This window comes from Notolepis coatsorum, assembly GCF_963971535.1.
Source record: "Notolepis coatsorum genome assembly, chromosome: 9".
NCBI classification, from domain to species: Eukaryota; Metazoa; Chordata; class Actinopteri; order Aulopiformes; family Paralepididae; genus Notolepis; species Notolepis coatsorum.
This window is the reverse complement of record NC_140173.1, coordinates 80,663,447-80,675,973: the sequence shown is the minus strand read 5'-3', so window position 1 is coordinate 80,675,973 and position 12,527 is coordinate 80,663,447. Positions and strand designations below refer to the sequence as shown.

General features: G+C 44.8%; 1 protein-coding gene across 1 annotated transcript; it reads left to right on the top strand.

The window, feature by feature from the left end:
* Positions 1-3,991: 3,991 nt before the first annotated feature.
* Positions 3,992-4,927, top strand: hs3st1l1 (heparan sulfate (glucosamine) 3-O-sulfotransferase 1-like1; the record flags this gene model as incomplete). The annotated part of the gene is made up of 1 exon (XM_084321066.1): positions 3,992-4,927. The coding sequence occupies one exon, from the start codon at positions 3,992-3,994 to the stop codon at positions 4,925-4,927; it is 936 nt and encodes a 311-aa protein (XP_084177192.1).
* Between the last annotated feature and the right edge of the window lie 7,600 nt (positions 4,928-12,527).

The following is a 12,527-nucleotide window of genomic DNA, read 5'->3' as shown; positions in this document are numbered from 1 at the left end:
AATCCTAATGGATACCTTGGTTAGCAGCTACCGTTAGCTCATTGCTCGTGTCAATTAAATTACATGTTATTAAAGGTCCGCGCTGGTCTGTCTAATGAAATTACAACCGCAACATTATATCGCACTGTATAGCCCTGACTACACTAACGTTAGCCTATAGCTCCGCCGTCCCTTCTCGAGGAAAGCACTGCGAGTGTCTCTCGGCCGCGGGCGGCGCCATAAAAACTAAATACTCGATGTTCGCGATAGTACAGTACTACATCTCGGGTAGAACAATCCGCGATACATCGAGTATACTCGATATATCGCCCACCCCTAAGAGGTAGGAGTTTGACCCGGAAAGGGCAATGGTTTTTGACCGTAGGTCACAGGTCGCTGTTTGAACACGCCGTGGGGCGAAATGTTTGTAGGCAATTAGTTATTGTATTCATTATTATTTGATCAGTTTATGGAGCAAAAGCCAAGATATCCTGTTTTCACGGTGAAGCAAATAAATAAAGATTTTCCCAAGTAGAGCTGCCTGCATCATTGTATCATTGGGACGTGGGCGGTTTGGTATCGGATCAGACAAATATAACGGCGCGTCAGCCAGGTCCATCTACGGCAGGGGTCAGCAACCTTTTTGACATGGAGTGCCTGTTTGAAATATAGTTGTAACTAGTGTGCCTCAACAATATTCCATGCATCGTATTTTCTTTTTTCATAATCAGGTCTTTTTAATGAATGCAATGCAGACAAACAGCTGCATACAGTGCGACCATTTCACTCACATTTGCCCATTCATTTTTGGACACATCACACACCATCGGTGTGTGTACTGTACGTGTGCTGTCATAGCTCCACCTACAAGCCTAATGGAGAACACCAGGAGAACACCAGGATGTGAATGGAGGGTGAATGTGAGGTATATTGTGTAAATAAGTTTTGATTGATCGCAAGACTACACTGTAAAAAAGAAATTATTAGTTACCAGAACTTTAAAATATTGAGTTCAGTTACTGTGCATTAAGGTTTTCAGTTTTCAATCCATAATACGTTAACAGAAAAATAAGTACACAACCACATTATTTCAACCTAATAAAACTATGTTTATTGTCATTGTTTTAAGAACACAAGTTGACTTGGTAATACTCACATTTTGAGTAAAAAAATGGCTTTTAACATGTGCAATGTTCAATGAAATAGAAAAATAAATAATACAATTTGTTGATTAATCCCACTGGTCACAATGGTGACCGTAATAATGTTTTTGTTATAAGGCTCTGCAAATGTTACTGAATGATGTAGCAATGTATTTCCAGCTAAATTGAAATAATAAACAAATAAAGGGTCTCAATTAAATATGTGGAAGTAAAAAGAACCTGTGGGAGGATTTCAACAAGATAAATGCGACAACAGTGCAAAATAGTTCACTATAATATTTCAAAGCAAAAAAAAAAAAAAAAAAATTAAATAATTTTTTTTTTTTTTTTTTTTTTAATACTGCCCCCTGTGCCTATGCAAATGCCCCCGCGTGCCTATGCAGGCACGCGTGCCTAGGGTTGCCTACCCCTGATCTACGGGATCAAATTACTCAGTAGCTCCGTATAAGACGGGAGCTCCTTTAATAAACGGTGACCATGAACGCTTAGTGGAATGATGTAATGCTAAATATTTGTCATAGTGAATAGATTTGCGAGAGCTTTTTGTATTTTTCCTCAGGGATCTTGTCTACATCCCTGTTTCTACTCCTCTCCTACATTGCAGTGTGTAGTGCTGCTGCAATATCACCATGGGGATACAAGTTCTAATCTTATTGTTATAGTTAGTAAATACAATAACTGTAAGATCCCCTAAGAGAGGAACATCATACAATATCCAGTTAAAAGCGTATTAATTTAATTGAAGTCCACAATAATATTATACTGTTTGTTCACTACGTAAATAATTATGTGTGTGTGTATATGGGCAGGCTGCTGTTGTCAGGCTGAGTATGTCTCTGTTTATATTACCTTACTGTGACCTTTGCTGTTGAATCAGGATGTTTGCATAGCCTAGCCAGTTGTTTTGACTATAGCACGTGCCACATGGTAAGCAGCAGCATGTTTGCCTCATAATTTAATTTCAAACCTTTATTTAAACTCGAAAGGCCACTGAGGTTTCCCACATTTACAGTAGTCATGTCGAGTGTACATACAGAAATAAGCACCAAAGAAAAAGCATAAAATCATAACAATAAGACAAGAGGAGGCAAAAAACAATGATAACAAATCAATTAAAACACGTACAACTTGATTGACAAAGGTTGGATATCAAGGTTTTAAACTCTGTAACAGAGGGGAGAATCCCAAGCTTTGAGGACTGTTGGAGTTCATTCCATGAGCTAGAGGCATCATAGCAAAATGCAGATCTACCTTATTCCGAGCAAACTCGAGGGACCTTAGGGACCAGGCAGTCACTAGAACGGGTACCATAGGTTCCAAAATTCCATTCCAATAATGATGTAGGATAAGGAGGTAGCTTACCAATAAGGGCCTTAAAAATGAACAAATACCAGTGTTTGTTGCACCTCTCCGTCAGAGAGGGCCAACCAACCGTATCATAAAGTACACAGTGATTAGTGTTGTATCTATCAGTAGTGATGATGGCTCTGAGAGTGCAGAGTGATAGACAGAGTCCAGGGATTTAAGGTTTGAGGCTAGTTAACTGAAGTCTCACAATATGACAAGCGCCTGGGCAAGTGAATTAACAAACCAAAAATAGAAATGTCATAATGTCCCTTTCTAAGGTCCATAATTAAATGGTGAATTTTAATATTAGCTCACATACTGATGTTAAACAAAGAGAATGTTCACTCTGAGGTTTAAATAAATAAAACGTTCAAATATTTAATAGTCCTTAGTCCTGTACAAAACAACTGTGCCACCAAGCGGGTGTAGGGTGAGAAAGAGAGAGACTCTTCAATAAAATACCTTCTCCTGTTTGCCATAAAGATATTTATGTCTTTGTCTTGAAGAAGATATTTGACTGAAACATACTTTTTCTCACCCTACACCTTTTTGGTGGCACGTTTGATTTGCACTATGGACTATTAGATACTTTGAGTTTTTTTTTGTATCCAAAAACTTTCCCTTTGTTTATCAGTGTGCCAGCATTCTTTCTACATCACGTTTTTCTATATCAAATTGTTCTATATTCTTTTTTCTACACGTAATCCTACTCCTTGGATTTGCTGAATTGCATGGGCCCAAAGTCGATCTCTCTGGACATATAGGAAATCAAAGTCAGCCAGAAGTGGGAACTCATCTGATTTCCTGCAATAAATTCCATCCTCACGCCTCTCCTCCGCTCTAATTTCAATGTTCCAGGGCGGGATGTTAAGTGTATTGATTGGAGTGAGGATTATGAGCTGGTAAAGCAAGATGAAGTGCTACGGCCTTGTCTCCTGGCCTTAAGCCACGCTCGCATATCTCAGCCACATTTTTTTGTAATGAGCCTGTCTGGGTAAATGTTTCTCAGACAGAGAAATTACAGCATCAATTACGGGCATCGTGAATTGATAGAACGAGAGGAGATAACCGGATGGGGAGTAAGGAAGGTGAAAAGGAGTCTTGAGGGAAGATGAATCAAGATGATGATGATGATGCACTTCAACCCTGACCCGCCATCGTGAATTGTACTGGAACGGTTTATCAGAATAAATTGTCGTGGGGGGGGGCGTAATTTTGTTTTGTTAATCGTTCGCTCTACGTGTTGGAATCTAAATGTTTCTTTTCTTTTGTCTTCTCCACAGACACGCTGTGTGGACTGGCTATGATTTCATCTCCTCCTCTTCGTGCTCAATGGCAGACAGAGACTGCACTTTCCCGTTCTGCTCCTGCCGTCTCTGATCTCAGAGAGACAGATCAGGTCCTCGGTTAAACCACAGAGAAACCACAACCTGCTCCTTCTGCCCTCTCTTTTATTTGTATTTCTCCTGACTGATCTTACTATGCCCGCCCCACCGCCCACTATGACTTGCTTGCTGGCATCCGCCGTCATCCTGGTTCTCCAGGCGTACGCGGCCCCGTCCGAGTTTGTCCGGGCTGGCGTAACACTGAACCCCATGGACCTGGGGCCTGGAATACCAGCCAATGCCTCCGGAGATTTGACCACATCTCATCCGCCAGGGACTAGCAAACGAGCGCCTCATAGTATCATTATTGGGGTACGTAAGGGCGGCACAAGGGCCCTGCTGGAGATGCTGGACATTCACCCTGAGGTCGCCGCCGCCGCCACCGAGGTGCACTTCTTTGACTGGGATGAAAACTATGCCAAGGGCTTCGACTGGTACCGTGAGTTGATGCCCTACTCCTACCCACACCAGATCACAGTGGAGAAGACCCCGGGCTACTTCACGTCAGCCCTGGCGCCCGAACGCATCCATGCCATGAACTCCTCCATTAAGCTCCTGCTGATCCTCCGTGACCCGGCGGAGCGCGTCATCTCCGACTACACCCAGGTGTACTTCAACCGCCTGGAGAACCACAAGCCGGTGCAGGCCATCGAGAACCTGCTGGTGCGCAACGGAGTCCTCAACACCCGTTACAAAGCCATCCAGAGGAGCCTGTACGACATCCACATGCGTAACTGGCTGCGCCACTTCCCCCTGGAGCAGATCCACATTGTGGACGGGGACACTCTGATCCGGGACCCCCTGCCGGAGCTCCAGAAGGTGGAGCGCTTCCTCAACCTGCCCCCGAGGATAGTATCCGCCAACTTCTACTTCAACCAGACCAAGGGGTTCTACTGCATCCGGAGCGACGGGCGCGAGCGCTGCCTGCACGAGTCCAAGGGGCGGCCCCACCCGGTGGTCAACAGCACCGTCCTCCAGCAGCTTCGCTCCTACCTGCGGGAGCACAACCTCATCTTCTACAGGCTGGTGAAGCGCTCCTTTGACTGGCAATAGGAGCACCCCCCCCCCCACCCAATCAGTCCATAAGAGGAGCCACTGCCTTGTCTGTGATGAAGGCAGAACAAAGAGGAGCAGAAGCACTTTACGAACCTGACATTTAATAAACACCCCTTTGAATAGCCTCTTACTAACTCCGCTGTCCACTGCTTTCGGCAGAGCAGTTCTATAATTACGTAATGAAGCAAAACACATTTCAAAACTGTAACTACAGGCATAAGTTAAACTGGAAGAAAAAAACTAAGCTTGACAAGTCATTCTGTGTGCCGAACATGTGACGTGATTGCAGATCAGCAAAAACTATTTTGTGAAACCAATGAACTTATTTTCTCTTCTTTGTTTGATATTCTTGTTCTTGATAATAAATCGTTCTGCTTTGAATGTATCGGTGAAGCACCTTCCCTCTCTCTCTCTCTCTCTCTCTCTCTCTCCCTCTCATTGTAATAGCCCCCCAGCTTCTAACCTGAGTTATTTAGAGAGCATGCTAAGGTAGGCAGAGGTATTTGAATAAGCCTTTGAATCGGTGCGGTGGAAGGAGGACATTAATGCAAGGAAATGGTTGCCCTGGAGCAGCGCTTTAGTAGTACAGGAGTCACTAATGGATTTGGACATTGAAGGTAGCCTGTGCCCGCAGCTAAATCAGCTGAATCACCATAGTCAGCAGATTCAGGTCCAGGGAGCTCTCCTCTCGCATTTCAACACCTCCTCTGCTCAACAGTTTGCCCAGGTGGTAGTCGGTAGTCGGTAAATCAACAGGTCTCGTAGGACTTCTCCGTTGCTGAGAAGGCATTTACACAAAGGTGTATGTTATGTCTTTCTCTGGGGATGTTTTATTCTTCCCCCCCCCCCCCCCCCCGAAGCGTCTTGTTGCCCTGCGCATAGTAGATAGACACGGGTCGTGTTACCCTTCATTGATTAGACTTTAAGCAGTAGCCAAAGCTCGCACTCTGCAGGGACTGCTGACATTCATGTGATCCGATCTCCCCTCTGTCTGCTGGTCCTGGCAGTGCCTGAACAAGCACCGCTGCTCTCCTGAGAGGAGCGGTCCTGGATGTCGCCACGCTGCCTCTATTCCTGGATGCATAATGAGACGGGGGTTATTGTGCCGGCGCTCAAGCCGAAGTAAGTCACCATGCGCAATATTTGCATCAATAGATGGGTCTACATCTGATTTGGGGGTTTTAATGATAATGAAAAAATCTCAATTTATGCCTCGACACCAGTCAGGTTTTATTTGTAGAGCCCTAAATCACAGTTACATGTTTCTCCACGGGCCCACATTAAATGGAACCTGGCAGCAGGGGAGTGTTTCACAAAGCAGGATTAGCTAGTTAGTGAGCCACAAAAATCCGAAAAAGATTTAAGTATATAATTGATGTTTTGTTTGAATCTGGGTATTAGGTTTTAGTCATCTGTTTCAGTAATACATAGATAATTGTTCATTAGGAACAAAATACGAGATGTTATTCAATAGTTTTGGAACATCATCTGGCAGACTGCGTAATCCTGCTTTGTGAAATACCACCACCCCCTACAAACACACACACACTGTAATCATGGCAAATCCATTGTGAACATTATTAGATCCCCTCACACAGATCAGTATGCTGTGGGCCTGTACCCCCTCTCCTCACCAGAGGGCACATGGGCCCTAGAGGAATACAGCAGGGGATAGTGTAAGGAAATGTGTCTAGACGTACTCTTTCCAGGATCCCCTCTGTCAGCGCATGCAGGTGAAGAGGCTGTGACAGTTACCTCGTGACCCTGCCCCGGGCCTGTCCGCTCCTGTGTCCATCACCCAACCACTCACCTGGAACAGAACACTGCCTCATAGGGAACTCTGTCCAGATACACACGCACACACACACACTCCCAAGGTGTCACAGTAGAAGAGCACAGTGGTTCTTTAAAGCGTCTGGGCAGGAAGAACAAACGCCTGTCCTTTGCTGACATTTTGAAAGTGCACATTGAACAAATTCATTGTGGTGTTCTCTGCGAAACATAGAAGCACAGGTTTACACTGCTGTTCCTCTGATTCGGACTGCAAGACATTTACGGTAAAACAGCTTGACACTAACGGGTTACTTGTACTAACTGCTAATAATGAATGAGTTACTTATCACTGGACATGTCTCAGTTAATTGACAACCTTGAGTGTAATTAAAGGTTTGAGGGGTAGTCTGAGCCAATCGGCAGGAGACCCTTTGCCTGGTCCTGTCATTCTAATGATCTGTCTCGGATTGTGATTGATGAAGCACTTAGCGTAGAATCAAAGCCCAAGTAACGTACACTGCTTGCTAAGCTGTTTGCAAACCAGCCGCTGTAATTGTGTGATGCAAGTCTATTACCGCAGTGTCCTTCATGTGAATTAATGACCTCCTTGTCAATATTAGCGGCAGAACTGGGTAACGCACACAAACAGCCAACTGCTATGGTTCAGCAGACGCGCAGCATATATAAACAGTATGGTCCAGTGAAGCACAGCCCAAGTAATTTTCTTTATTCAATTCATCAACGGCATTTTAATGAAATTCATGACTACAAGTTAATGAAGGTCAACACAAATATATTGCCTTGAATAGCTTGCTACTTTCATTATCCTTTTGCATGTCAAGATAAAAAAGGAAAGCATGATTTGAATGACAACCTTATTGCCATCTTAAATGCCTTTTGTCCACATTTTTCCTCACGGCGCGCAGGACTGCCACCACTCACTCACGCATCCACTCACTCGCTTACTCACGGACGATCTGGCAGCGACGGTTTGTTGGCTTCATGCGCAGGCGGTGCTTCTGCCGACGCCTTTCTCTGCCACTTCCAAAATCACCACTTCGTACAACAGTATGCTCCTGACGGTGTTATGTTCCTGACGGTGTTGTGCTCCTGACGGAGTTATACTCCTGACGGTGTTATGCTCCTGGTGGAGTTATGCTCCTGGCGGTGTTATGCTCCTGACGGTGTTATGCTCCTGATTGCGCTATGCTCCGGCACGCAGGAGTAGGAGCTAAGGACACACAGCTACAACCACCGATACAGAGGTACGGACACACACGAAGGACAACAAATAACATTACAGGGGTGAGTTAGCCAAGTTTTACTTGCATACTTTTAGGATATGACTAATCCCTGGAATATAGTTGCTACTTGCTGATCCCAGGCTGCATTATGCTGAAACGCTACGCTACGGTAACTCCATATCGCATAGTAGTTAGCATAGCGCACCGTTACATAAACAAAAAATCTGTACCACTATTAGATGTTCGGCAATTTGTACAGTTCATACCTTTGGGCCTGTAACGTTAAATAATACACATCTATCCAAACCGTCAGTACTTGAAACTCACTGTGGGTAATGCTTGCTGTGTTTTCCTTGCCTATCACTGTCTTGCCTACAGATGTAAGTCACGTAATGTATCCATGTCGATCCTTGCCAAGATAGCGGCTTGGTAATCGATATATAAATCCACATGTTCTGTTATTCCTGCTGATGGAAACGGGCTAACTACGACTTCTTCTCAACTTGTTAGCAACTTTGGCCAGTTAGCATGCTAACATTACTGATAACGCTATGAAATTAAGAATGGTCCAGTTCGATGTCAAAGTATCTTCTGGCACTGATCAGAGGGGCAATAAATGAACACTTGCTGCATAACTATGCTAATGTAGCATAATGACAGATGCAAGATAACTGTAGGAATCAAGAGGATGTGTTGTCATAGTTACCTATGACCTCTGACCCACCCAGAACAGGGTCATGGAGGATTACCATGTCCTAAATGAAGGCACTTAGTGCCACCTTGTGTCAATGGACGCACACTGCGAATTATGTAGTCACAGTCAATATGACAGTATGCATTGGCAAAGAAGTTTGAAACTGTCAAAGCAAGAATCACTTAATTTAAATCTGGAAAGAAAAACTGTTTAAAGTGTTGCAATGCAAATAGGAGAATACAAAGACTCTCCATGCCATCCCCTCTGCTAATAAAAACTCCTTGCCCTCCCCGGAGCTAAAGTTAATATGAAGATGCCCTCCCCATTACCCCTTCGCCCTCCACCCAAGTAATTATTAAACAGTCCCTTACCTCAAATGTCTGCAGGCCTGGGCCAGCTACTTTTACAGATGACTGATACCTTGTTTAAAATGGTAACTACAATCATCATCAATCCCCAAGCGCTGCACTGTGGCTGCCTACTGCTCCTAAGAAGTTACAGTGAGTTAAAGTAGCTGTAAATGGTATTATTTTGTTCAAATAAATGTAGTAAGTAAAGTAATAGCTCAGCCATCACTGATATCTAGAGTGTTTGGTCAGTAACATGGTTATCCCAGTCGCTCCACTCTGCAGTAAACACAAAATTAGCAAGCAAAGCAGTAACCAAATTTGGCTTGGCAAGATTTCTTGAAATACGTTTTACAAATATTGAGGGTTCTTTCTCCTGATTGGATAAAGTGGGAAGCGATACCAGAAAATGTGTTTTGTGTTTACTGCAGAGCAGAGGGACTGGGAGACCCATGTTACTGACGGAACACTCTATATCAGTGATGGAATGAGCATTTTAACAAAGAAATACATCTTACAGCACCTTTTAAATGCAGATGACAATTTCCTAGTATTGCAGCTCACACCTCAAACCCTTTCTGTAGGTAACAGCATTATCTTGTAAAGGATGCAAGGATGATTTATCCTGGACTGCACCTGCTATGAGTCTGCCGTTGCCCCCTTTCTCACTGAACACTGCCATGCTGCTGCCCCACAGGTGCAGTACAGGTGCACCATGGGTGTGGACGTTTCCCAGCTTGTTCTCTAATAGCCCCTACTCCACACAGCTGTTCCGCCCACAGGTGTGCCCATCTGGACAAGTCCTCCGAGCTCCCCTCCGTACCAAGCCGGTTCCTCCGTTGGCCAGCCGGATGAATGGCCGCGTTGGCGCGTTGGCTCCTTCATGTCTCGCAACAAAGACATCACCGGCAGGCAAAGGGGAATTATTTGTTGTGTGTTGTTGGTTCAAATGAATGAATGAATGAATGAATGACTTTTATTTATATAGCACCCTTCACAGCACGAATGCACGGGGTGCTTTACACTACAGCTTAGTATATAAGAAACACAACAAAACAAAATCAGAAATAAATGACAACAACAACAGACAGCAGTTAAAAAACTGTGAAACCAGATAAAAAAGTAGAATAAAATAATTTGGATAAAATCATCAGTCACTAATTAAAAACAAAACTATATGAACAGTGAGGACAAAAAAGAGTGCCTATGTATGACCAAAGGCCTGTCTGAACAAATGTGTTTTTAGTTGTTTTTTAAAAGAGTTTTCAGAGGGGGCAGTTCGCAGGTCCAGGGGGAGAGCGTTCCAGAGCCTTGGTGCCGTCACCTCGAAGGCTCGATCACCCCTTGTTCTCAGCCTGGACCTGGGGACCACCAGGAGGTGCTGATCGGCAGATCTGAGTGAGCGGGTGTTGGTGTAGGGATGGATGGATGAGTTCAGTGATGTAGAGATAGGGGCCTGACCGTGGAGTGCTCTGAAAGTAAAAGTGAGGACTTTGAAGTGAATTCTATAGTGTACCGGGAGCCAGTGCAGGGATACCAGAATGGGAGTGATGTGATTTTTTTTGACCTTGTGAGTAGCCTGGCTGCAGCACAAATGCGAGTAGCCTGCAGGGGGAACGACGCACGCTATGTAGGCAACGGCGTCTGACACGCCAGAAACAACCCCACGCAAGCCTTTCTTAAATACGCAGCTTGATAGACAAAACGAACGAGGTGTAGAACTCTAATGAGACCAGGGACGTGGATAACCCATTTCCCGAAATACACCTTGTTGAAGGCTGGTGTTTTTGTAAGGATTGTGTGTGTGCGTGTTATTACTTATTCATTTGTTTGTTGATTCATTTTTCATTGCCTTGGGTGCAGAGGGCATGTGTTTGATGTGTTCCCGTGGCAGCCTTTACAGGAGGGGGGGGGACTACTAGCCTACTGCTGCCGCTGCATTCAGGTCAGAGGGAGGGGAAGGAGACTTGTCTCTGCTTATCCGGGCCTGCGCTGTAAAAGACCCCCTCAATCAATCCATTTAGGAGATGAAAAGACGGATGGTGATATCAGAGTGTTGTGCTTTCAGAGTCAACGGGGGACGGAGAGGCAGCCGAACGCTGTGTGGGAATGTAGTTTGTGTGTATTTGTGTGCGTAGAGTGAAGGAATAAGTGAGTGAGTGAGCATGAGAGAGAGACAACTGAACTGTTGACGTCTGTGTGCTGTGGCAGCTGACCTCTCACTGTTCTGCAGGAGATGGATGTCAACAGAAAATGGCTGGGCAATATTCCAGAGGTCCTCTGTACAAAACCATTAGGGCCAATTTTCTCTCCACCCCTCTCTCTTTTCTTTATTTGTGCACACAGATGCAGGCACACTCACACTTAGAATCTTTATTTATGTCCACATAAATACAATGTCTAAAGGACGCAAATATTATCAGTGCAATTGTACATTGTGGGTTATACTGTTACATTCGTGCCCAAATTGGCAATGGCAATCAAAGTTACACACATGGGATGATGAACCAGACAGGTAGCATACAGCTCATGGGTACAGATAGCAGCGTCACACACACATGTGCAAGTATACTAGTGCAAAGTCCAGGCATGTTTGTGCATCTGTGTGTGTGCTTGTGCCAAAGGTGGCCAGAGGAACCAACACAATTCGGGGTCAGCCCTATTATGTTCCCACAGCCCAATGGTCCCACAGCCCTGTGTTCCCGCATTTCTAGATCTCTCTCTCAAAATGAGGGCCTATGTTCCCACATTTCTCCCGCTGTCCTGCAGGAGACAGGATGTCAATAGAAAATGGCTGGGCAATATTCCAGAGGTCCTCTGAACAGCCAATTTTCACTCTGGAACTCTGTCTTCCTATTTTTAATAGACATAATGTGTAAACGCACACACACAAACAATAAAAGATGTGCCCTCATACTCACCATGGCATGAAAGAAAATGTTCCATCTGGGAGTATTTGGATTTGACCTAGCAAGACGCCGAGCACCCTGGCTTCTGCCGCACTGTACCATGTTATTATACCGTTTGAGTGCTAATAGATCTATTCTGGTGACTGCAGTTACTTCTCCCCCACCAGAGCCAGGAGGCCAGGAGCATTTCCTTCCCTTCTCCTCTGGGCGTACTGTGGAAATAGAGAGAGAGAGCTCCCATGTCTCTGCTCCTCTGATGCCTCCAACTAACAACAGCAGCAGCCACCTGAAGGCCCGGTCGTGGCAGTTAGTATCACATTTTCTGACATTTACAGCCCGCGAGTGTCACACACACGCCACTATTTCCATCCACAGCGGAAGAGGGAACACTGTGAATACAAGAAGGTCTCTCTCTCTCTCTCTCTGAACTCTCTCTTTCTCTGAGCTCTCTTGATGTGTGTCAGTCACTCTTTCCCCTTATCGTCTCTAGGATCTTAGCTAGAGCCTGGATGCTCGGTTTTTCGGTTTTCATCATTCATCCGTTTGCTATTTTTTTTACGCTTTTCACGGCTGCTCTGGCTGAAGGACTCCACGGGGGAGGATGCCATTTTGATTTGAATCATGTCTCAT